General features: G+C 36.1%; 1 protein-coding gene across 1 annotated transcript in view; it reads right to left on the reverse strand.

Moving 5' to 3' along the window:
• Positions 1-26053, reverse strand: part of LOC103661707 (centromere-associated protein E-like) — a 74947-nt gene extending 48894 nt beyond the window's left edge. The window contains 20 exon segments of the mRNA XM_040626203.1: positions 66-188; positions 2137-2256; positions 2482-2556; positions 6268-6435; positions 7926-8014; positions 8671-8769; positions 8772-8814; positions 11512-11670; positions 12674-12793; positions 13767-13896; positions 14204-14291; positions 15667-15718; positions 19549-19614; positions 19687-19754; positions 19906-19987; positions 20405-20524; positions 21386-21503; positions 21600-21702; positions 24208-24299; positions 25791-26053. Of these exon segments, the coding sequence (XP_040482137.1) occupies positions 66-188; positions 2137-2256; positions 2482-2556; positions 6268-6435; positions 7926-8014; positions 8671-8769; positions 8772-8814; positions 11512-11670; positions 12674-12793; positions 13767-13896; positions 14204-14291; positions 15667-15718; positions 19549-19614; positions 19687-19754; positions 19906-19987; positions 20405-20524; positions 21386-21503; positions 21600-21702; positions 24208-24299; positions 25791-25846 (1971 nt within the window). The 5' untranslated portion in view covers positions 25847-26053.
• Positions 26054-27775: the final 1722 nt, after the last annotated feature.

The raw sequence follows: 27775 nt of genomic DNA on the forward strand, positions 1-27775 counted from the left end.
CAAATTCACAGAAATGTACTGATTGTAACAACTGTTTTATTACAAATATTACAGGAAACACTTACCATTTTCTCTTTCAGCTCCAGATTCTCACTGCTAAGAAAGGCTGATTCTTTCTTGGCATCAAGGGCTACAGTTTCAGCATCAAGCAGAGTCTGTTTCATTTGTTTTAGGTCTTCGGTGCTTTCCTATACACACGACAAATAGAATTTAGTGAAATCTAACTTTCTGAGAGTTGGAAAAGACTTTAGAGAACATGTACATATAATATTAAATTTCAAATAAAAAATGGTGAAAATATGCTAATTATCAAATGTGTATTTATGAAAGATGAAGAGAAATAATATTTTCCATAATAAAAACATTTAAAAAACTCTGGCTATATTTTTCCAACTTATAGAATCATTGTATAGACTGTAGAAATGTGTTATTGTTTAAAAAAGGTTAACACAATTGTTGTTCAGCTAGCTCGTTAAAATTTCCTATGTATATTTAAGTGATTCTAAAAACATGGCAGGTGAGTACTTCATAGTTAAAATTAAGGATATGAAATCACAAATAGAAAAGAAAAAGAGAAAAAACCCAATAGAAAAACAGAGAAAAAATGAATAGGCAACTCACAGAAGGGAAAAATGCAAATGATTGATAAATGCATGAAAAGATCCCCAGTCTCATTTTTAGAGAGAAGTGGCATTTTAACATGACTTTAGGTTACATAAATTCAACCACATATATCCTTGGCAGAATATTAATGTACAAGAATGAATAAATTGTATGAATAAAGAGAAAGAAGTAATAAGTTTTAAAAAGTGGGAAATTCTGCTTGTCACTATATCAGCAGACACTCATGGATTATATGAAAGTGCCTTTCTTCCAGGGCTTTAGAACAGTAAGATTACTTTTACAAAGGATCACTTGTCATTAATAACAGGTAACAGAAGAGTCCTAATAGAGGGTAACAAAAAGTACTCTGAAAAACTCAAACGAAAACAAAAGAACAACAGAAACCAAAAATTCAGCTAGAAACTGCTACTTTTTTAAAAAGAGTGTTAAAAACTAGAATCAAGCTGATACTTTCTTGAAGTAATCAAGAGGACTAAAGGCAAATAGAATAGAAAGCAAGCAACAAAAATTAACAATTTTACCATGACAGTCAATGCTATTTAGTGTCATATCTTTTTTTTTTAAAGATTTTATTTATTTGTGTGTGAGAGAGAGTGAGAGAGAGTGCATGCGCATGCCCGAGAGTGGCATGAAGGGCAGAGGGAGAAGCAGACTCCCCGCTGATCACGGAGCCCGCCGGGGGCTAAGTCCTGGGACTCCAGGATCACAACCTGAGCTGAAGGTAGACTCTTAACTAACTGAGCCACCCAGGAGTCCCTCAATGCCATATCTCATACCAACTAAAATCATCTAGAGCTACAGTTTCTGAAAAATACCAAATGGTTAAAAGAGTTATTTAAATTATAATGAGAATGCATTAATATTGATGAAATTTAGAAAATCACGCTCAATCGCATGTGATACGTATAGTTCTAGTTACTTATCAATACCAACATAAGTGTTCACCTGCAGATACTGACTACATACTTTGGCATGCATTTACATAAAATATTGAAAAAAATAAAAAATTCTGAATTACCGATTTTTAATGTAAACTCATCTTTAACTTACTTATATTCACTCAAAGAATGATATCCTCAATTCTCTGCAAATGATTTTTTTTTTTTTTTTAAAGATTTTATTTATTTATTCGACAGAGATAGAGACAGCCAGCGAGAGAGGGAACACAAGCAGGGGGAGTGGGAGAGGAAGAAGCAGGCTCATGGCGGAGGAGCCTGATGTGGGGCTCAATCCCAGAACGCCAGGATCACGCCCTGAGCCGAAGGCAGACGCTTAACCGCCGTGGAACCCAGGTGCCCCTCTGCAAATGACTCTTTATCCATAAAATGGCAACGATACTAACAGTCCCTCTTTCATAGAGTCATTGACAAGATTAAATAAAATACTATATGTAAAACAATTACAACAAAGCCTGGCACACAGTAGGCTCAATATAAGCATTTGCTATAATAATGATGATGGTGTACTATAAATGCCTATGTGACTCAACAACAAAATAAACCTGATTTTTACCGACAAGTATGACAAGTCCATTTTCACATCTTCTGACTTCTGAGAGTCTATGTATTTCTGTAGCTGCTTAATCTGGTCTTCCTTTTCTCTAAGCAGCTCTACTTTTGAGCTTAGTTCATTCTATAAGAAGTGTGAAACAAAAAAAGTGAAATGTATTTTATGGATTTAAATTTTAGGGGATTAAAAAGAACTTACATTTAATCGTTTAAACTGTTAGTAAAATTTAAAAAGTTGATATTTAAAAAACAAAATGTTCCTTGAATTTTCTGAAATCATGTTCAATTACATGATGTACATTTTATAGTTCTAGTTGCTTATAACAGAAATACCAACATAAATGCTCACCTCGAGATCTTGATTATACACCTCTGCATGCTTAACTAAATTCTTTAAGTTGGAAATTTCATGAATTAGTTGCATCTGTAAGAGCATGTGAACAGGCAACAGAGCAAACCAATAGTTAATAAAGAAAAAAAAAAAAAAAAGAAAGAAAGAAAACCCCCCAAAAGATAGCAGTTTTTCACTGCTTCAGAATCACCAAAACAGTAAGAAGGGACCGAGAGATCAATTGTTCAAGCTACTATTACAGAACACCTCATTATTTGAAGATACAAGACAAACAAACAAAAACCCAATAAGCCAAACAAAAAATACCCAAACACCACAAAACAAGCAAACAAGAAAAAAACCTCAGCATGACCCAAGTAACAGTTATGTCATCTGTTAATAATGCTATAATAATGTCAAAAGCAAATTAGTATGCGTCCCTTGGAGGAGAGAAACTGGTAATCCAACTTTAAAAAACACACTTTTAATACATTTTTGTTTTGGGGAGGTTAAGTGCAGAAATGTATTTATTCTACTTGTTTTCTTCCCATAAATTAGCCATTTAGCTTTAGACTGACATACTTTTTAAGGATTCGTGCTTTAGAATTTAGGTCTGGATGAGAGTAGTTTCATGTGGTGTCTTTAAGATAATATCACTGTTCACTAAAGCTACAGAGCTATGTATAGGATTATCAATTATTACCTTGTTGATTCATTCTACAGAAAATATTGGAAAGATGATGCTATTGCTTTATATTTCTGTTAAAGTTTCCTTTCCATCAAATATCTGGAGCATTAAATATTTGAGTACTACATACTCTTGTGTCAAAACACGTAAATGACAACTTACGCATAAACATATTTTCTCTTAGAATGATAAAATCTTCATGATTTGATGAGTCCTTAAAAAGTAAAGGCAGGGTGGGGGGGTGGGATCACTGGGTGATGGACATTAAGGAGGGCACTTGATGTAATGGGTCCTGGGTGTTATATGCAACTGATGAATAACTAAACTCTACCTCTGAAACTAAAGATACACTACATGTTAATTAACTGAATTTAAATAATAAAAAAAGAATTTACAAACTCTACACCCAAACTGAACCCTACCTCTGAAACTAATGATACACTATATGTTAATTGAATTTAAATAAGATTAAAAAAGGAAAAAAAGGCAAATTCTAGTAGAAATGTAATGGATTTACGAAAATAGCATCCTGTTTAAGTAGTATTTTCTGAATGTTAAATTCAGTCCTAACTAGTTTAGATTGAGACTAATGCTGACATTCTTATTTTAGGTCAGCATCATCCAGAGATATTACGTGAGCCAAGCTAGTAATTAAAAATTTCCTACTGGCTGCGTTAAAAAAACAGAACTAATTTTAAAAATACATTTGAACCTAATATATCCAAAATATTATCACTTGTTCGTGTAATCAATATAAAAAATTAAATAGTTTACATTCCTTTTTTTTTCCGTACCTAAGTCAGTTCAGACTGGCCACACTTCAAGTACTCAGTCATCATATGTGGTCAGTAGCCATCAACTGTACAGAGAAATTTTAGATATTTGTGTTGGCTATAATTTAAATTGGCTCCATCTTTTTATCTTTCTTGTTTCTAAATTTTGTGCAACAAAATCACATTTACCAATAAGGAAGAACTAAAAAATTAATCTTTATTTTGGAAAATAAACGTTTAGAAAGAAAACTTATTTCATTTCTCATTTGAAATAGCACTTTAAGTATTAGTTCTCATTAATGGAGAAAGATGAACTTTTGTAAAACTTGAACTGTAATTTCCTAATGAGGTATTATTTAAGATGCTGAGCATAAAGAGAAAGTATATGATATGATCAAAAGTTAATTGGTTGCTACATAAAAAAAATAGTACAGATTGCAACTTAATTTTCAGCAGGTGAAATAAAACATTTAATTCCTGAAGATAAAAACCTCCAAGTTGTTAAAATTGTGGAGGGTTGGAATTTCCTTTGTTCCCCGAGCTTGATGATACTTGACTTTGTTTCTAAAAATTACTATTTAAACATCCTGTATTTCTATATTCCTATTTGAAAATGATACACAGCTCTGGTCATTTATAAGACCATTAGGCAAACCAGGGCAATGACCACATGTCCTAAGGCCATAATTAGACATTTTACTCCTTTTTGGCTAATCTTTTCCCCCAAATGGGGGTTCGGGAACATATTTCACTGCATACACAGACTTATTTTTTTAGTTTAAAATAGAATGGAACTGCCTCTGAACAGAATAAGTTTTTATTACTTAATATTTTATGTTACCTTATAGAACCTAGAATTTTAGTTGTGTCCAAGTAAAGATGAAAAGAATAGGATTATTTCCCCCCTTGACTGTGGTTAAAAGGAAAAAAAAAATCAGGATGTGAGAGTCAAGTCATATACTCTGTGAGCTTCAGTTTTTATTATTAATTGAATATATAAATCATGTAAAAAACTTCGAGAAATTATTGCTATACTTATGCCCAAAGTTAATTTTACGTCATATCATTTATAACAAGTAAGATACAATCAGATGAAATTTGGAGTTAGAAGGGGCCTTGGTAAGCACCTGGTTCAACCTCCAGGGTGGAGAGAAACAGGAAGTAAGTCCCGAGAGATTCCAGGACTCGTTCAAGGCCTTGCATCCTACTTGGAAAAAAATTCAGCTCCAGAGACCATGCTCTTAACCATGATGCTAGACCACCCCCTTCCTTATGAAACTCAGTTTTTATTGATAGAAGTTTACGGCTCAATATATGACATTCTGTATTTTGTTAACACGCAAATTTTAAAACAAGGTAAATGAAACCCTACAGATTTTGCATCTTAGGCTATATACCCATGAAATGTAGGATTAACTTTAATTTGTAGGTAGAATGGAAATAATACTTTTGGTACTGAATTTTTTTCCTTATTAGAAAAAAAGAGTGCGAGAAATGAAACTATACTGAGGAAAAATCGTTGTCCCTTTGGGCTATCCTCACAGAAATCTCATAAGTAGCTGCAATTAACTCATATTTTAACTACACCAGAACACTGGCTCTTATTTTGGGGGGTAAGGGGAGGCATAGATCGCTTCATAGTCTGATAATGGCTATGGATCCTTGTTCCAGAACGATGAATATACGTTCAAAAATTCTACAAAATAATTTTATGTCTGTGACCTCTAGGTTAAGGACGGTCTGCTTTAAGAAATCTCTTGAATTTCCTGAACAATTTCTAAGTGTCTGAAGTCTGAGTGTTTCTGTATTAGGTTCTCTTAACATGTAGCTTAATATTATATATTCAGAAAATTTAAGTGATCTGTTTCATTTCTAAAAATTTCATTACTAGTATTTAGTATCAGTTACACTAATTTTCACAATAACTCTCTGATATGGAAAAAGACATGAGCAAAATCAACTTTCCCAGCTATTCTAATAATGTTCTAAATATTTAGGATTATACTTTTTAAAGAAAACAAAATCCATTAACACACAGCATCTATGCATAAAACATTCAGTCAGGTAGTAAAATTCATATTGGTATCAGTCGGAAATGGTTATTCTCTAGACAGTACTTCTGGTGTGCCCAACAAATTAACATTTGAGCAAAATAATTCGTATGTGAAACAAATGATTTAAGTATTTTAAAAATAATATGAGTCATTTCTTAAATTCTCTAAATTGTATGTGCACATAGAAAATGGTTGGCTTCTCCATACATCAACTTTAGAAGTAAATATCTCTAAGAGAACGATACTTCTTGTAAAAGTGTGGTTTTAGCTTCGTGTTTCCATCTCTTACCTCCTGATCTTTCTCTGCTTTTCTTTTTAGAGCCTCAAATTCATCCAAATCATTCTTTTCTTTTAATTTCAATTCCATTTCTTCATTTTCTCATCTTAGTTGTCCATAGTCCAATACTAGACTATCATAGTTGGCACGAAGTGAATTCAGCTCACTTTCTAAATTTTCCTATTGGAAACAAAACCAGATTTTCAAGTCAGAGAGAATTCAAGTCCTACATTGTTTCCTTAACTAAAATTTGGAGTCAAATAGTTTAACCTGAAATCATGTAGTTAACTTAGGTCATTCTCTTCTTCAGTGTCTTTGTAATGATTTAGCTTGATCCAGGGTAAAATAAAGGGTGTGCATTTTGGTAAACTAGAAGAGAAGACTATTTTGAAAGGAGTATGAAAAAAAAAAGACATATAAACAAGTGCTCTGCCTGTATCTAACTGGAAAAGTTATCAGGAGCAGGAGGCTGGGGAGGTAGGGTGTATCCCGGGAAGTCTACTTGACCACAGATCCTTACACTCCTTAGTAATAAAGACGATAATCTAATTCTCCACCTGTCTGATGCCTGTTTAACTTCTCAGATAGGTCTGAATTTTGGAAGGGAAACAGAGGTATTATTTATTGACCTCTAAAACTCTAATGGCTGCTATGTTTTACCACACTCAAAGAGGTCTGTTTCTGTTTTGTATACTATTATGAGAAAGAGATAAACCATAAGTTAAAAAAAAGAAACAAAAATTAACACCAGGGATTTTCCAAAAACAACACATTTCTAGAGGATGTTTTAGGGACATAAAGCACTTTAACTATAACACTTGCCTAATTTTAACTAATATAATGGTTAAGTAATGGTAATAATAATTCCCAAGAATCATTGCAATTTTATAAATTCTAAAACTAAAACGAATTTTTCTTAACAAATACATTTATATTTATAAAACTATATGATACTTCTTTGGACATTAGTAGCCTAGAAAGGAAATACGGACTCTACTGAAGTATTCATTATAATATTTCCTAAGGGTTTGATAAAACCACACATAATACATTTATTTTTCAGTGGGATTTGGCAATATTACCCCCTCCCTGCTGTGTCATTCTTCTATTATATGTGTGAGAATTTTGACACCTTAAAAATCAACCCTTTTAAACCCTCAGGGGATTGTCTAAGGAAAAACAGAAACTTAAAAAAAAAAAAAAAAAGATGCTAAGATCTACTGGGAAAGAACTAGACGAAAAGGGTTACCTATTACCATTCACCTGCATTATGCAATTTTCAGCTTCCGTCTGCATGCCAGTTATCAGCTAGGAGTGTAATGAGTAATTAGAACCAAAACTGTTACTGAAACTAAGTCAGAGCTAGTAATGTGCTGCTACAACAACGTAAACACCAACAAAAAGCGAATTTTAAAAAAAGTAAGAGGAGGGGCACCTGGGTGGCTCAGTCATTAAGCGTCTGCCTTCGGCTCAGGTCATGATCCCAGGGTCCTGGGATCAAACCCCACATTGGGCTCCCTGCTCAGCGGGAAGCCTGCTTCTCCATCTCCCACTCCCCCTGCTTGTGTTCCCTCACCTGCTGTCTCTCTCTCTCTGTCAAACAAATAAAATCTTTAAAAAAAAATAAAAAAAGTAAGAGGATAATGTTCTATAAAATATGTTTAAGTTACCTGACTTAGTAGCTTTGTTGCTGGATTCCACTCTGCCTCATTTAATGTATCAAAAGTACTACCGAAATTATCAGGCTCTGAGCAGAAATCTAGGAGAAAAAGAAATTTATCCATAAATATGTTTAATAAAGTTTCTTAAAAGGCCAAAGACTAAAAAAAAAAAAAATCTGATCAGAGGTAATTAAGCTCCAATTAGCTAACATGTGCTCACAATATGAATATCAAGAATATATTAACAACAGATATGATCATTTATATTATTATATGAATTAAGATCCCTGGTTAGAATTAGCAATAAAATATTTGATCCTTAATACAATATAGGCAAAGGGAAAAATTCTGAATTTGAGATTTGATCACTGTAAGTAGATTTTAAAATGCCCTTTAAAAATACTGCTAATGTTGGAGACACTACTTTGAAACATGCCTGTGTAATGCCACCCTTTCAAGATCAAAGAAAGTTTAAAGCAGATGTTATATGGATACTAATTTAATTGGATAATGATTAGAATAAAACCAACAATAAGAAAGTCTCATGTTTCAACTAAAGTGTATTGTTCTAAGAGATGTGAAAATAATAATGTTCACTTTCTTAAAATCACTAATCTTTATCATTATCTCCATTGTAATTGCATCTAAAATACATACATTTTATTAAATGTGTTTATCACATTAACTGAGTTATAAATAAAGTAGTTCTTTACAGGATGCTTTTGTAATTAGAAGCAGCTCAAAAAGCACTCACATTCATCAATTTCTCCCATTACGGTTATAGCCGCCTTCCGTGTTTTTGTTACATTTGTTGACATATTAAATTCATTTATATAATTTGAGTCCTTCATTTGTTAATTTTGCAAAGGCACCAAGTGACTCTTCGTTTTCTTTCGGCCTACAGAGGAAGAAATCAAAATTATCTCACAAGATCTGGGCTCAAACATCATAAAACAAGGGGATTAGTTTACAGTTTTTGGAAAACATGGCCTTGGTGAAATTCTTTTTAAGCCTACTTTAATATCCTATCAGTCTAAGGACATCCTGAGAAGACAAACTTTTAAAATCAGTGTTTAACCCCATAAAAAATCTAATGAAACACCCTTATTTAAAACTCATGTTTTATTTGAAAGTTTTCCTACAAACTTTTCTGGGACTTAATTGAAGGGAATCGGCTGACTCACAACCTCCCACGTAATCCAGCGTTCTCTAGCAGTGGAGCTGCGGCCGCCACACCACAGCTACCAAAAGCACTCTGGGGCGTCCAGCTCTAACTGGGAAAGGGCAGACAGAGGGTCTGTTTGAACTTCCTTCAGAGAGTAAATCTCCACACAGCCTTCACAATGCAGTTCTCTTCCAATTCAGTAAAGCTAATGCCTCCCCCAGTGCTCCTAACCTCACTGTTTCTTTCTCCCTGAGTTATGTACTCATCTGTTACCTTTACCAGCAACCTCCTAACAGCTTCATGAATGAATGCTCCAGCCTCTTCGCTTGCTTTTGATTTTTTAAAAACAAACTCTTCACACTTCTCTCTAGCTGCTTCTTTTCGTTTCTCTTTTGTGGTCTTCCTCATCATCTGTCTACGCCTTCCTCATCCTTTCAGGAACACCTCTGTCTCCTGTGTTTATCCCACCCAGCTAGCTGTCCTCACCACTCACTCTGGTTTGCTGGTTTCTTCTCCTCTGCTTGTGTTTTTCCGTATTTCACAGCTACCATTCTTCTCCTGTCCCTCTATGAGGTACAAGTACTATCTCATCTTCCTTGATCCTTCCAACTATCCTATTACTACATCCTTTTTCTAGGTGAGCTGATCTATAAATGATCCTTTTTTCTATCTGAGGTCAGTCCTCTCTACTGTGTTCATGATCTCATTCATCCCTTGGGGTCATCTCAACCCTTTGTAAGATGGCTTTCACTCTTAGCACATAACTCAAATTGCTTTGTAAATGAGCTTCTTGTTTTCAAATCCAAAAAAAATTTGTTTAAATTTATCTTAATTAACTTCTCAGCAGAATGTGACACCGCTGATCACTACCTCTCTGAAATACTCTCTTCCCTTAGTGACCACAATTCACCTGGTTTCCTTCTTAACTCTAGAACTAATCCTAGCTCCCTTCGGGATTCTTCTACCTTTATCTAAAAAGTTGTTCTGGGGGTCTGGTCTTTGGTCTTTTCATTCCCAACATGCTCTCAGAACAAACCCATCCATTCCCACGACTTGACTTTGGATCTGCAGCAGCTAATGCCCAAAGTGATATCTCTACCTCACACCTTTCACCTGATTTTCATATACTTGCATATTCAATTACCAAAACCTTAAACTGGAGTTGTCCCAAATAAAACCCTGAGAGCCGCACTGCTCTTCATTCGGTATTTCTTAACAATGAATACTGCTACCAGCTACCCAGCAATGTTTGCAAGTCATTCTGGATACCTCTCTCCCTCTCCCTGTCCCACACATCTAAATAATCACAAAGTCCTACTGAGTCTACCTCCCACGTAGCTCTCCAATTTACCCATTTTTCCATTTCCAGAGTCAGAGTCCTGTAGAGCCCCAAACAACCTGATGCACACAAGCAGCCACACCTTTCTGAAATACAATTGTGATCATGTTACCTACCAGACTTTTCCTTGCCCTTAGGATAATGCAATGTCCGAATCCTTCACTGTGATTTAAACTGACACTGACACCAAAACATTTTAAGTCCAACGGATACGTTATGTTGTTTTCATTACTCCAAGCTTTTGTACATGTGCATCTCTTCCTGAAATCTTCTTCCCTATACCTTCCATTGGGCTGTTTCCCATTCACCACTCAGTCAACAAAAAGCACTTGGGATGTCTTCCTTATACATAGTATGGTGACTTGAACATGTCTATTAATAATTATCTTAACAGCATGTATTTGCTGTGGATTTGCCCTGTGTAAAATGTAGTGTTGAGCACTTTCTATGTATTATTTCAGCTAATTCTCACAACAACCCTATGAGGTGCAAATCAAGCTATCTCACAGATAAGGAAACTGCAGCAAAGTGGATTTAAGAAATTGCCCAAGGTAAAGAGTTAGGAATCGACAGCACCAGGATTCAAAACCAGGCAGTCAAGCTCCAGAGGCCATCCTTTTAATCATGATACCATCATAGCCAAAAAATACCTACTGGATAAAAACCCCTAACTCTAGTAAAAACAATAGTACACGTACTGGGAGCCAGAACTTTGATCACTGTGTTGATCTACAGTCCAGATCAATCTTCCTGAGATCAAGATTTGTTTCCTTAAATAGAAAATATTACCTAAACACTTATGGTTCCCAGTCACCTGATCAACTTTATTAGAATTTCTTAAGAAGCATATGGTACATAGATTCCTTGTCAGTATTTCAGACTTCTTGAATTAGGACCTCTACACACGGGATCAGTATTTGTAATGAACCTCTTAGGTTTTGCTGATGTATAGGCAAACACACATAATGTTCTGGGTTTTCTGAATATACTGTATGAAAGGATAAGAAATGCATAACTGTACAATAAACACAAAGGAATACCAATCCCAGTCTCTGTATACCAAGTCTGAGTTGTCATGTTTTAAAGTTTACCTGTAATTCCTGTTGTGATGTGAGGGAAGAAGAGGTCACCAGCATCCGTGTTAAGTTCTGAATTTTCTCAATCTGTACTTTTTGAAGCAAATCTTTTTCTTCCAAAAGTTGGGCCAACTGGTCTTTTTCCATTGCCTGGGCCCGAGTCTCTAAAGAAACCTATAGAATATAATACTAAGTTATGTTAATAATAAATGTAGCTAGATTTTAAAACCTTGAAAGTAGCTTAAAAGAACAGAATATTAAATTTGTATGGGGAGGCTCTTGGGTGGCTTAATCAGTTAAGCGTTTGACTCTTGATTTCAGTCCAGGTCATGATCTCAGGGTTTTGAGATCGAGCCCCACATTGGGCTTTATTGAAATGAAATATACCCTACCTACAAAATACTAATACTATGGCAGTTACCATAATCAGTAATTTCTCAAACCTATAATAAAGTAAAATACACATTTCTTCCTGTGTATTGTAGGTGTAATATAGAAGATTATAGAAGGCTATTATCACAATTCTATTAATTGCCTAATAATAGGCAATTATAAATAACAGGCAGAGAAGTCATAAAAGCAGAGACTTGAATACCTACAGTAAAAGACCGGATGTTCTCCTAAGACTTTCATTTGATATTTTAGCTCATTTTATTTTATTTTTTAAAATTTTAGATCATTTTTAAAAAGATAACTAAAATACTAGATTTTTACAAAATATGAAACCGTAATGGTTAAAACAAACAAATTACATGACAAGTGATTATGCTACCTTATTAGACTTAATCATAGGGTCAGAAGAAGAATTCAAGATAATGAGAAAATACAAAAATAAAGTTTTAAGTAACCATACATGGTCTTTCTTTTTAACCTAATTCCCAATGTATTTGTGACAATTTAGAAAGAATGTCTCTACTTGGCTCATTTGAAAATCTCAAACTTTGCCCTTTGGAGATGAAAAACAAAATCTAAAATAATTTCAAGAAACCTAAGTTTTCAGTTTATAGTAAATTAAACTAAAATTTTTATGAGTTGATTTCTCCTTACTTGAAAGCTGTTTTAAATTTAGGTTATAGACCTCAGATATATTGATGAATTAAGAATCTCTGGGCATTTGGGCAGATCTTAGTTCTCAATCTGTCCCTATTCTTTACTGAAATACATGGCTCATAGATACCTCCTCTAACTGTTTCTTAAGATCCATTATTTCTTTTCTGTATATTTTCAGGAGAGCTTCATCACTTGATACCTCATTAACATAAGGAGTATTCTTCATATATTCGGCAGTGCTGGCAAACTGGGGAAAAATACAAGAGTGTTAAGTGTTCAATATAAAAAATTAATTTAATTAATACTACTTAGGTTTCTTACAATTAAGTTTCACAAAGAAAGATCAATACTCTTCCCTGGTGGCTTAATACTTTTGAACACGGACAGTATTCTACGTCCTTGTAACTTACCCCAGCTGCTAGTCTGCAGTAGAGTGAAGGAAATATCTTGAAGATGGATGGATGCCAACAGAGAACCTACAAACACTGGCTTACTGGAATCCCAGTCACCCCTCAAAGTCCAGTGCAACTGCCCCCTCTACTCTGAAGCTTTGCTTCCACTTCAAAGTATCTCTCCTTTCTCTGAACTCTATTTATCAATAGTTACTGAATCCAAGGCAATCTCATTGGAAGACGGGTCTTATCTTCCCTCTAAGACTATGAATTGTGAGGTCAGGGATTGTATTTTTTGTCTTTGTTTCTCTGACACTACGTTGATCTAGTGCTCAATAACTATTTACAACAATATTTCTTATAGTGTGAGTAGCAGCAGGAACTGTACGTGGGTCCATGAAGGTCACCATTAAAGAACACCGAATCCTTGATTGAGACAGCTATTCTATTGGCATTTCGCATTTTTCCTTTTTTTTTTTTTAAACAGAAAATGTAAGCCTTAGGTGAACACACATACCTATTTGTTGAAAAGTCATATTAGTTTTTCATTCATGGGAATGAGACAAAGTTTCCTTCTACAATAAGTAGAAAAAGTGAACTTTTTTTTTTAAAGAAAAATAGTATAATAGTGTTGGATGTGGCAAAAATTTGGAGGTGGGATATGAATGATTGAAATTTGGGAAAATAAAGGAATACTATTTAGTAGGCAATACATCGGTTTTATTGCAGCAGGTATGTTATGTCATTAAAAAGAAGATACCTAATTTTAGTGGGTAATTTTTTCTTATAGATGATTTTCCCCCATATTGAAATCAAAATCAAACTCACCTGTAGAGTAGTAAGGGTTTCATCAAAGGACACTGGAGTAATTGTGCAGATAATATGTGTTTTTGCATTTCTTCCCAAGGAATTCTGGAGAATTCGTGTTAATTTACTATCTCGATAATTTATGAAACCACTTAGAAAGAGGTTTGGGAAAAAAAATTGTAAGAATTTTTATACAACAGAAGTAGTTGGTTTTTAATGCAGAACCTTAAATTAGCTACAGTTTAAAAATTCTTTACGGTTCCATGAGGCAGATCAAAACTACTAACTAAATCATATTTAAGATAAAGAGTAAATTTAGTAGGTCACAGTCATATGTCTAAGAAGCTAGGCTTGCTCACAGAATCACAAAAGCTACTTAATACAGGGAAGTATTATAATTTTCAACCTCATGCACAATGTAAGCATTAATATGTAAATGTACAGTGGAATAAACTTACCCAACTTGTCCATCACTAAGTTTCTTGATCACTTGTCCCAAAATAAATAAACTTCTATTTATATTACAGCCTTCCTTGAGTCGCACACCTGCATTTATTAGGCAAATATGAAAACTGAAGTTGACCTCTGTACTAGATGATGAACTTATTTATCAGTAAGTTATAAGAGAAATTAGACTTTCTGGTAAGGGTTAGATGATAAAGTCTGTGCCCTGGATTGGATCTGAGCCCACTTTTAATACCACCAGTAAAAGGAGCTCTCTCCTTATTCCTCAGACCTATTAAGTAAATCAGAAATGTTATCACCTAAGAGAAAGAGCAAAAAGAACAGATGGCTAAGAAAAAAAAATGAGAGGGAAGAAAAGTTCATTTCCTAAAAGAGCCTGTCTAACTCCTCAGTTCAAATCTGTTTTTTTCCAAACTTCCAAATATAGGCAACTATAGACTTAACAACCAAATTAATTATTATAGGTTCACAACCAACAAAGTTCTAATTTTTCAACTAATATCCTCACATGGCTCATATATTTAAAAAAAAGAGAGAGAGAGAGAAGAAAAGAAAAAAGAAAAGAAAAAAACAAAAACAAAACAGGAGCATGTATTTCTCGTTCACAGGTTGCAGGTTTGGTGGATATAGGCCTAGCTCAGAGGAGCGGTCTCTGTGTCAGGCTGTAGGAAATTAACATAGAAAGGTTCGACATCTTCATGATTTTGAAACTTCCTGTCTAAGTATGCTTTTCCATTTGTTCAAGTATTTGATTATGTCTTTTAGGTCTGTTTTAAAGTTTTCTTTATTTTGGTCTTGGGTAATTTTTGTTGAGTTTCTACCTAGGTATTAGATCTTATAAGTCATTACTGTAAATGGAGTCTTTTTGTACACTAAATATTCTAACTGGTTGTTGTATTATGAGTTATTAATGTCTGTATATTAATTTTGTACCCCACTGCCTTTCCGAATTTCCTTACTAATTATGAAAATCCGGATGGTTTTCATGGCACTCTCACAAGCTTTACAGCTATGCAATCCTATCAACTGCATAGTTTTAGCTTTTTAATTGATGTTACAGTAGCCCAAACTAGATAATTTGGCAGATACAGAAGCTGTTTTTAAATGAACTTTGAAAAAAATTTTTTTAAATTTTTTTTGAGAGAGAGAGAACACGAGGCGGAGAGGGGGAGGAGGGGGGAGGTGATGGGGTGGTGAGAAAATCTCAAGCAGGCTCCATGCCCAGCGCAAGCCTAACACAGGGCTCAATCTCACAACCATGAGATCATGACCTAAACCGAAATCAAGAGTTGGACACTTAACCAGCTGAGTCACCCAGGTGCCCCCAGAAGCTGCTTTTTATGTTAAAGACTTTCATCACAGAATTATTAGTTTCTAAATGCAAGGTAGCACTTTTTTTTCTTCTGTAAAAGAACAAGATGACATTGAGACCAATACATTTCTTAGTTTCCATTACCTTCAGCGCCTGTTTGAGCAGCTCTTTCACTGCCTGCAAGATCAACCAGATTCTGTAAGGCAGATGAAAACAAACCTTCAGGAAGGGTAACTTGAACTAATAAAATTCCAACTGCTGAAAGAATGATTTTAACACACAGTCTGTTTGCATACCCCATCTGGATACTTGTCTTTCTTTCCGCTGCTTAGGCTTTCCCCTTTCTGAGTCAGATTGATCTGTATACCTTGTTCCTTTTTTACAATATATCCTCCATAATGCTGTCAGAATATGTTCTCCATTTCTTACACAAAGTTCAAAACCTTACAGGTGAATAGGATTCTTTACAATTTGGCACTTGTGCTGCTCCAGCTTTATTTATTTATTTATTTTTTTAATATTTTATTTATTTATGTGACAGAGTGACAGAGAGACAGCCAGTGAGAGAGGGAACACAGCAGGGGGAGTGGGAGAGGAAGAAGCAGGCTCCCAGCGGAGGAGCCTGATGTGGGACTCGATCCCGGAACGCCGGGACTACGCCCTGAGCCGCAGGCAGACGCTTTAACGACTGCGCTACCCAGGCGCCCCACCAGCTTTAAATCTACCCAGTACTCACTCTGAATTCTAGCTGTCCTACTTGCTATGCCCTAAATGTCTCATGTATTTCTATGCTTCCAAGAGCTCTCTTTTGCCATTCCCTTTGTTTAATAAGTTCTACTGTTCTAGTCTGCCTCTATTCCTTATTCAGGACCAAAGACGATTGTTACCTCTTTAGTAAAACTTTGCCACCTTTATTCTTCCTCTCCCACACCTTGAATGAACTGCTCTATCAATCATGTACCCAGGGGTCTTTAAAGATACAACTTATTCTTTGGCACTTACTGGGTTAAGCTAGTCATTTGTGTCTATGACTATAGTGTAGTATCTTTAAAAGCGTGGGCCTCTTCATTTCACAAATATTGTTGACACAAAGTGACTGCTTGTCATGCTCCAGGCAGTGTATTAGGTGCTAGGGATATGGCAGTGAACCAGACAATGAGTTCTCTGCTCTCACGGAGCTCTTGTTCTACATGGGGCAGGATGGGGAGAGGAGGAAGTTGGTGAGAAGTGAGAAAAAGACAGGTAAGAAACACATCATGGTAGGTGTAATACAGATAATTTAAATAGAGCATTGGAAGAGGAAGGAGGAAGGTACAGAGCAGGCCCTTCGGACCAGGAGATAGGGAAGCCCTCCCATTAAGCTGGGATCTGGAATGACACAGAAGAGGGGGCCAGCCATGCAAAGATCAAGGGACCATACTCTAGATAGAAAGAATAGCCAGTACACCCAGTCACAAAGCAGAAATGAGCTTGGTGCATTCAAAAAATAGAAAAGGCAGCATGGAGGAGTTGGTGAAGTAGAGATGGGACAATATAAATTGAGAAAAGTAGGTAGGGGTCAGACTGTGCAGGGCAATGTAAGGAAGAGTAAGAACTCTGGATTTTCTAAATGTGACAGGAAAGGGTTTAAGCAAGAGAGCGACAGACATATCTTGATTTAACTTTTTGAAGGACTGCCTGTGGCCGCTGGACTGGAGAAGGGCAAGAGTGGTGGCAGGGAGTCCAGTTAGGAGGCTCCTGCAGGAATCTGAGTGAGAGGTGATGGAGGCCTGGGTTAGGGAGGTAGCCATGGAGACAGTAAGTGGTGGAGGGATGTCTTCTTTACTCCTTTAATCTCAGAGCGGAACTATGCTCAGAACATGATGAAGGCTCAGCAAATATTCTTAATGCATTAAAACAAAGTTAGAGATTTAAATTTTCTCTCTCTCTGGACACTTTCAGGAATGGGCAGTAATTATGTACTCCTGCTTTAATTATGTCCTATCTAGACACGATTTTCTCTAAAATACTCAAAGTCTAATCTTTCTTGTATATTACCTATATTACAGAAGAGCTAGATACATAATAAAGGGGCAAAATGGTGAGAAAGGCAGCATGAATTAAGGAAGAAAGACGGGAACAAGTATCGGTGTTCAAAGATACCAAGAGGCCCAATGTATCTATAAGAGAGGAGCTCACGTGGAGTAGAAGGAAGTCAAGTTAGGTTGGTTAAGAGTGGTGACGCAACATAAACAGTACTTAGTAACATTAGAAAAATTAGAAATCTGCAAACAGACTGTAGAAAGGAAGACCAGAGTCTTGGGGCCAGGTCTAGGAGAAAGATACAGCAATTCAAGAGATGAGAACCTAAATGAGTGTGACACCCATGGGAATGCTGAATAAGAAATGCCAATGACTGGACAAAAGGGGAAGGCAGAAAAAGATTAGTCAGAGTTGACTTGGGTCTGACCTAGTGACCAGGATAACACTGGTACTGCTGGAAAAGAGGAATATTCACCAGATAGGAAGAAATTAATTTTGTTTTAGACACACTGAAGTTTGAAATAACAGTGGGACACACAGTTATAATCATCTTTACAAAGACACGAATTAGAACTCAGAGACTCTAGATAAAATAAATATTTGACTGTCTTCCACACAGAAATGTTAACAGAATGTCTGAGGGCAAACAGAAGTAAGAAGGCCACAGCACAACGCTCCTATGTTTTTGATGGGAGGGTAGGAAAAAGAAGCCACAAAAGGAATAGAGAAGGAGTAGAGCTGAAAAGAAGCTGGATATTATGAACCGGAAAGATCAAAAGATACTAAATAAATAAATAAATAAATGCCACCTCCAAAGAGCCAGAAAGTGATTTTGGGGAAGACTTCTTTCCAAGAAGATACTTAAGAGTAAGTGGGAAAGTGAAGGATTGGACCAGATGGTATCTATAGTTCCTAAATGATAGAGCATCATAGAATATGGAAAAAGTCACCAAATGGATCACTGAATATGTCAAGAGTATTAAAAATAAATTATTAAGAGAAATGTTAAAACTGTAGTGAAGTTTCACAGACTGGGTTTAGAAAACAAAACAGAAGTCAGGTTTTGTGTTTTTGTTGTTGATAAATCAAAGCAAGACCAGTATACTAAAATCAATTTTATGCTGGTATAGTAAAATACATGAGGCGAACTAGAATTAGATATTTAATCAAGACTCTGATTTTTCAAATCTGAAAGTGAAAAAACATATTATAGATTTATTATTTTTTTCCCTGAAGTTCTCAAATCAAATAGAATAATATTGAGTCATATCCTACATGAAGCTAAAAAATTTAGACCATGAAGACAGAGAATATTGGCAAGAAAGAAGAAGGAAGCACAGAAAAAGAGAGAAATGATATAGTGCAGCAAGAAGGAAATGGGACGTTTACTTACGTGGAAAAAAGGAATGTTTGCATAATGTATATATTCACTATTCAACAAACACGTGTTGAATATAAACTATGTATAATGTGTTGAGGCTATAAATATATCACTCTTCCCTTCAAGGGATTTATAGTCTAAAACACTATGTTTATAATATAAAACATTTTCTTATTATATTTAAGAATATACTTGAACAATGGGATTTACTATTTAATAGTCCCAGCTAGGTTTTTGTTGATCTCATGAGTCTCAATTCTATTGGCTGAGACAAAATAACAACAACAACAACAAAACCAAACGGCCCCCACCCCCATTCCAAGAACACGCTAACTCTTAAACGCATATGGAAAATCTCCCCCAAGAACTCTGGTTAGGAAAAGTCTTTCCATCTAAATTTTAGGAGACAGCAGCCATAATAACATAGAGGAAGAAAGACTCTCTGAATTCTTCCTACATTTTAGTTAGCAACCTTATGTTTACAGACGAGACTAGTTAAACTACCAATTCATACATGTTTTTGCCTGTTCGGTTAATAGTTCTTATGAAACCAAACATCTAGCAGCCAAATTAAATGATGCTTTGGCCTACATGGTACAGTATCATGGTCCATCAATACTCACCAAGTGGGACACTTTGACGGATCCTTCACAATTGGAAGGTTCCCCTTTCTCTCTACTTTTCAAAATCTAGATAGAAAAGAAAACTTGTAAAAAATTAGTGCATTTTTAATTGGAAAGGCCAAACAGAGAGTTACCTACCATTCTAAAAATGGTATGAGAGCGACTGCTTCTTTGATTCATTTTTGTAATTCCATAATGTCTGTTCTCTGTAAAAGGTAAGTCATATTTCAGCTGCGTACATTAAAATCCAAAGAAAAACATTAATTTTTAAGAGTGAAAAGTGTGATTTGAAGCCTAAATACATTTAACCGAATAGCTTTTACAAGTGTTTTGGAGAAATACAGTATAAAGTCTTACTTTCTCCTTTTGTGATCCACTTCAAAGCCATTTCTGATGTATAAACAACTTCTTCTGTGAGATCAGCCACATACACATTCCTCTGAAACAAGTTTTATTATGAGAAGAGTAGAGAAGACGTCACTAAAAAGTGTGCATCTCAAAAAGAAGGTGTTAACTACTACAGAATTCATTTGTGGAAGTTACAAGTGGAAAATGTATGAAAATAACAAGTAAAAGTAAACCTATGATATGTACATTTTATTTCCTATACCAAAACATAGAAAATTCTGATACTTCTGTCTTGTTCTTTTTTAAGGCACTTATACCAAAATATTACAGTCGTCAGTGTTTAAAACCTATACATATTGCTCATATGCTGTCTTTATAAACACTTAAGAAAAAATAAACCATACAAGCAGGAGATAGCTTAAAAAATACCAAAATTAAAGGTAAATGTTCAAGAACAATAATCCCAATAAGCAAGTCTATTTTTAGCTACTTCAGCTCTGTTACTCACATTGAAGTCTTCCCGAATTATTAAAGGCTTCATTTTTTGAGTGTCACAGAGTAAGTCTGTAATGGTTTCATTGTATATCTCCATGTAAGATACACGTAAGAGAAATTTTCTGTCAGGAAACTAGAAGGGAAAAAACATGTATAAAAACATCAGAGATCATCCATTTATGAAAACCTAGTATTCAATACTTATGTGCTAATATTAAACATTAAAATATTCTGAGAAATTATCTTTGTAAAGCAAACAAGAGACAAAACCTCACATGGTTTTATGTTGATGACAAACAAAAAAATATAAAAATATGTTTCAGGAATAATGAAAAGTGTATTATCAAGTAATTAAACTCAAATAAAACCCTACCAACAGATGTTCAAATAAGGACATTAAAAATCATTAAAACTATGGACTCTGGGAAACAAACTGAGGGCTTCAGAGGGGAGGGGGTGGGGGAATGGGATAGGCTGGTGATGGGTAGTAAGGAGGGCACGTATTGCATGGTGCACTGGGTGTTATACGCAAGTATGAATCATGGAACTTTAAAAAAATAAATAAAATAAATAAATAAAAAAATTTAAAACAGAAAATAAAAATAAAAATCATTAAAACAGTAATGAAAAAATAAACCTAAAACCAACTCTTAGTTAGGTTGGTTATTCTGGCCTTTACTTGTACTTTTCTCTGCCCCTTGCTAATCGCTGGTACCTAAACAAAGGCAAGGAGGAGCTGACCATTCTGGTAAGATTTTCCTGTTCCTCGACATCCACTTTTTGGTGTGATTAGTACTGTTCTAGGATTCAAGGGAAAGAATGAAAGAACTTTAAGCTCTACAAAGTAAGTTTGTGGGAAAAAAGTGAATCTATGGTATGCCTTTTCTACCCATGGCTAATGAAGAGATAACCATAAACCTACTTCCTTTCATCATTACAAGCGACTATTACTACCTTTACCTGTATGTACCAGAAATTTAGCTAAGGTATTTACCTTTTTAATTTTTTGGAAAATGTCATGAATTGCCCTGGGTATTACTCCCAAATAATCCTCTGAACCCATCATGGTATATGTTTTTCCTGAAGCGGTCTGTCCATAGGCAAATATGGTACTTGTAAAAACAAACACATGCAAAGATTAAAAATGAATCAATAGGGTATAAAACTATCAGTACTTGAATAGAGAACCAGTACTAAGATATTTCTACAGTGAATAGAAACTATTGTAGCCTTGTATGGCGGAATCTATGATTGGTACGGTTATTTCTTCATACACATTTTTAGTAGTTTCATTACTGTGAAAGACACGATCTAAAAAAAAAAAACACAACACACACACACATACACATAGAGGTTAAATCAACAAATCAACTTTGTTTTCTTTCTTAGTAGTTGTCCAAAAAAATAAAATTGTCAGGATATGGTAAGATAAAATATTTAGGACACAATATTCTCTTCAACTTATTGGTCCTTCGAAAATATACTTCTCTATGAGGTGAGATGTGTTGGTCCTCACAAAGAAAAAATACAAGTCAGACTTCTCAGCTATCCTATGTGCTTTTAAGAGGCAGTAGGGCATAGTGGCTGAATTCAGGGGTATAGAATCAGACTGCAAACCTGGTTCCACCACTTATAAGCTGTGTGACTTTGGGCAAGGTGGTTGATGTCTCTGTGACTCACTTACCTAATCTGTAAAATGGATACGTATTCTCTTCCTCATAGAATTATTATGAATATATCATTAATACTTAGGAAATGTGAACTATTACTATGCTTTGGGAAATTTTAAAGTTTATAACATATTTGACAAGAAGGCCTGGCTCACGGGGCGCCTGGGTGGTACAGCGGTTAAGCGTCTGCCTTCGGCTCAGGGCGTGATCCCGGCGTTATGGGATCAAGCCCCACATCAGGCTCCTCCGCTAGGAGCCTGCTTCTTCCTCTCCCACTCCCCCTGCTTGTGTTCCCTCTCTCACTGGCTGTCTCTATCTCTGTCGAATAAATAAAATCTTTAAAAAAAAAAAAAAAGAAGGCCTGGCTCAAACTAAACTAAGAAATGCACACATATGGAAGAAGAATGAACAAAGCTGAAAGGTTACAGGGAATGACTAGTTGGCTGGCTGCTAAAGGAGGCTGGATTTACAGTAGCATTTGTGCTGATGAGTTCACTAGTCTAGGATGTGGTTCTCTGCTTTTGTTAGCATAATTAGCACATTAAAAATGGACAACTCTTTCAATGGTGGCCTCATATTAAAATCTCACAAGAAATGGATTTGTAAATCAGGAAGGAAATGTATCCACCTGCAACGAGTAATTCAGTGGTCAGACTGCTTGCATTCTGACCACACATCTGCCCTGTTGGCAGAACTAAATGGAAAACCAAAGTGCCATCTGAAGGCTGCTTAGGGATTATGATTGCAGAGCAAGGAGAGACGGTACGATGATTAAAATCTTAATGCCATTTGCTTTAGATGGGTGGATAAGTCCAAATCCTCTGTGGGTGTGCATAGCTACTGAGAACCTATGCAGATCATGTGTCTGCATGCTTGTGTATCCCTCACTCTTGGCTTTAAAATCTCTGGGATATATTGTTTTACGTTTTTTAAAAATTATGCTAATGCTCTAAAACAGTCCTTCACCAGAAATTGTTTTCTCTTCTATAGAAATTTGCTCCAAAACCTTTTATGATGGCTTTCTAGTTTAATGCTAGTTCAACAACCTAACCATTCTTACTCCTGAAGTTGTTGGGAGGACCTCACTGATGTTCTGAGGTGCCTAAGTGGCAGCATGCTACTGTGGCTGGATTTGGAGTCTGACTCTTCCATTTGCTGGCTGTGTGACTCCAGGCCCGTTTCAGTTCCACACTGAAAGATACCTACCATATAAGCTTGTTAGGGGGATCAATGAACTGATCTGTATGACATGCTTAGAACTGTGTCTGGCACATTGTCAGCAGTACGTCCATATTAAGTCAATACACAAATCAGCCTAGTCAACCTTCAGGGTCTCCATGTTTGTTCCTCTGTGCTAGCGAGCTCTCACTCATCCTGCAGGTCTCAGTGTCGGTGGTAACCTTTTAGACACCTAGACTAGTTAGATCCGCTATAAACTCTCACAAAGTTTATGTCAACACAAGTGTAATTACTTGTTTAAAGCCTCTCTCAACATATAAGTTCCACAAAAGCTGGGGTTGGTATCTGCTGTATTTCAGCAGACACAGAAGGAACATCTTTAGTATTTATTCTTTAAAGAATATTCTTAAAAATAATTGTGGAATATACTAAACTGAAAGACCTTAAAGATGACTTGACATTAAGCAACATATTTTAGGCTTATGGGGTTTAGGCCACAAATAAACTAATGAATAAGAGGAAGAAGTGTTAGTTTCAACCATAAGGCACTATGACTATAACTTCATTTTATTTATTATTTATTTTTTAAGAAAAGATTTTATTATTTATTTGAGAGAGAGAGCACAAGCAGGGTGAGGGGCAGAGGGAGAAGCCGACTCCCTGCTGAGCAGGGAGCCCAATGTGGGGCTTGATCCTGGAATTCCGGGATCATGACCTGAGCTGAAGGCAGACACTTAACCGACTGAGACACCCTTATAAGACGCCCTTATAACTTCATTTTAAACATCAATTTATTATCTTACTTATCATACATGATGGATGGGCAATTTTTTAAAGTTTCCACTGAAGCAGTTTATAGAAGGCTTAGTCTGATCTTTAATGACAAATTCAGTATTATCAATAAGCCTTTTATACTCCTAATAGGACAAGGATAACAGATTAACTTTTGATGCTGTTATAAACCTACCAAAATGGAAGGATTTACTGCCATCAACTTGATAAATGGCATTATTGTCAGTTTTCCAGTAAACTTGGGTATCTCCTCCAAGAGCTTCCTCTCTGAAAGAATAAAAACACTGCATTTTAGTATAACTGGTCATAGAAGTCATGTTACATGACAGATAAAAGATTCCATTTCTGAAGAATATTTTAAAAGACAGTATTAACTTATACTATATATAAGAGGAATATGGAAAATTTGCCTTTAAGGGGTCAACACTTTCAAGTGGGGGTCAGTGACCTCCTGCCTTTTCATGGGATTTTCCTTGTGAAGTTCTTCATTTCCACCCTCCTACCCAGTACTGGTTGCTGAAAAGATACATTCAAAATGCAACTCTGATTACGTCCCTCTTGCTCGAAACTTTAAAAAACATCTGAAATGGTACTTAATATGGCACGCTAGACCTGGATTATGTTTATTCTTCTCTTCAATGTTATCTTTCTCTAAATTCTGATATATACCTAACTCCATACAGCTACCTGAAGGTCCCTTTCAAAACAAGAAATGCAGCTCCTCTGTGTCTGCAAAACCCAGACTTACCTTTCCATTAAGTAATTTAACTATTCTTCCATTCATGAAAACTGTCAGGAGTTTCCTGACACCAGCCCTGTCCCTGGTGTCATCTTAGAGGGGTTAATGACTCCTCTAGCAAACACTCTCCACCTATCATAACACTTGTTACCATGTATTGTAATGGTTTCTTTATGTAACTGTCTTCTAATGCATTACATAATGAGCCCTCTAAAAAAGGAAATTCCTCATTTTGATATTGTCATTTATTAAACACCTGGTAATATTTAATAAATATTTCTCAAACACAAAATACATTAGTATTCTGGAGTGAGGGCCAGAAACTAGAGAAACAAAGACTTTCATTTCTTCCCCTTCCACCTTTTCTCTATAGCATTTATTACTCCCCTAACATTATGTCAACTTAATATTCTACAGTTTTTACTTTATTTCCCGTCTGCCCTGCTAGAATGTGGGTCCACAGGGGCAACGATGGTGTATTGTCTGTTTAGTAGTGTATACTGTACTAAAAAAAAAAAAAAAATCAGGATTGATAAATATCAACCATTCAACGTTCTGAATGTTGAATTCAGTCATTGAATGAAGTTTTGAGTGCCTAGGAATACAATGCAATGAGACAGACTAGTCCTTGCTCTCAAGGACTATACAGTGAAGAGGGAGAGGCAGTTAAGTCTAAAATGACCGACTGTGATGAATGCCCGTAAGAAATACCCAATAGGACTTCCTTTAAGGAGCGGGGTGGGATGGGGTGGGGAGGATCAGATGGAGAAAGGCAGCGCAGCACCGGCGTCAAGGTCTTTAACGTTGGCCAGAGTGAGGTATACGTTTAGGAGACTCCTGCAGCTGGAAAGTGTCTTCTAGATCCTCCGACCCTACTCTGTCACTTACAGATAGGGACTCAAAGCCGGTAAGGGGCCGAGATACCACGCAGAGGAACCGGAAGGAGCGGCGAGGGCTCTTCGGCTCAGGCCCGCACCGGAGGCCCCAGCGGGGTCCTGGTCTCGGTCTGGCCTACCTACGTATTGTTGAGCGGTCGGACCCTCACGCAGACCGCGACAGCCCCTTCCTCCGCCATCCTGCCGGGCTAGACCTCAGAGAACCGGCGCAGACGCCCTACCTCCTCCGCTTCAGAGAGCAGGGACCGCCCCGCCTTTAAGTTTAAAATTTCCCAAACGCCGCGTCTGATTGAGCCGCGGCCTCGTGACGTCACGGATTGTTCCACTGCGCCCAGCGCGGGGGGCGCGAGGCCGGCGGCGCGTCCACGGATGAAGGGTGGGGGGGGTTAAAGGGTGTGGAGGACCGCCGGGCAGAGAGGCGGAGAGAGCGGTGACGGGAAGCGGGCGGAGCGCGGCAGTTCTGGCTGGAGCCGAAACAGCTGTTAGCCGCTAACAGCCGCTGAACTGCAGGCGGGCGTTTACTGCCTCCGGCCGCCACCTCACCCTAAAAGAGTGTGCAATCTGTGGGAAAAATAAGGCAGAGAAAATTTTTTTCACCAGCAAGAGTTAAAACCTTTAAAGAATCCACTAACAGTTTTTTTTTAATTAAAAACACCTCTAACGAAAGAATTGAAAGTCACTGCACTGCCCAGAAACGTAAGAATCTTGTTGTGCTCCTTAGAAACTGCGTTTTATGTTCTTTTTCTTTCAACTCCTGTTTCCATTGGCTGTGAGCTCCTAGGAGGTTGTTTTAGAAAAAGAGTTATTGAAGTCGGGAAACACTCTGAGTAATGAGGTGAACTTTTATTAGCAAAAGTGGGAAAATAATTCTTTCCTAGAAATAGTGCTGTTTTGTTTTGTTTTTAAATATGTATCATGGTAAAGCGTTAACATTTTCTTTAGGAGGGATTTCATTCCCTTTCTTAGTTGGTTTAAGGAGCTTCAAGAATGATTCCCTTTCCCTCACCAAAAATATGACCGCAGTTACTAACAATTTTATATCATTTAGAAGAATAGAAAAGTCTGGTGATTTAATAAAACTATTTTGGAAGATAATTTGGCAATATCAATAAAAAAAACTGAAGGCACTTGTGCCTTTTATGCAGGTAATTCTGCTTTTAAGAATTTATTTATACATGTATTTGAAGGACTTTGCAAGGATATATGTTATGGGTTGCAGCATTGTTTACAATAGCAAATGGCTGAAAACATATTAAATGCCGATAAATAATAGATATGAGACTAGTTAAATAGATGGCATTTGATCAATACAATGAAATGCTATGTAGCCAGTACAAAGAATGGTACAGTTCTTAATGTGAACTTCGGAAAGCCATTCGGGGTGTTTCATTAACTGAAAGAAAACGAATGTGTGGAACTGTGTGCACAGTATGATCCTACTTGATATTTCAAAGGATATTTATATGTCTGGATATGCATACATAATTTCTGGAAAGACATACAGAATATACCTGATTTCCTTGGAAAGGGGTGACTGAATTGGATTAATAGATCTACCTTCCATTGTATAATATATTTTATAATTATTAATATTTTAACCATGCAAATATTAAGTAGTTTTGTTCAACTTGAAGAAACTAGTTAATAGAAAAAAACAGTAAATAAAAATGAGTCTGATCATTCAAGATTTGTTTGTTTAACCAGCTGTGAGCTAGTCTAGACTATTCTTTTTTTTGTGTGTGGCTACCCTGTGATGATACTCGCCTATGCCTGGTAAGATAAGACAGAGTTAAGAAAAGTATATTTTAACTGATTTTCTAAAAAATGGTGGTGATTTTTAAAATATGGTGCACATATTTAGCTGAAGGGAAGGAGCCTGTAAAGAGGAAGAAGGGACATGCAATTAGTGAGAGAAGATCTCTGACGACACGAAAGGGATTGGTTCAAGAGTACAGAGGATTTGTCTTGAATAGTTGTGCTTGTGATTGTTGCCATGCTAGTCTTTGTTGTCATCATCGGAGCAGCTAACATTTATTGAGATTTACTATGTGCCAGGTGCTCTGTTGTGTGCTCTACATGCATTTTTTCATTTAATTTTCCAAATACGT

Source organism: Ursus maritimus, unplaced genomic scaffold, assembly GCF_017311325.1.
Source record: "Ursus maritimus isolate PB19 unplaced genomic scaffold, ASM1731132v1 scaffold_11, whole genome shotgun sequence".
In the NCBI taxonomy this organism is placed as follows: Eukaryota; Metazoa; Chordata; class Mammalia; order Carnivora; family Ursidae; genus Ursus; species Ursus maritimus.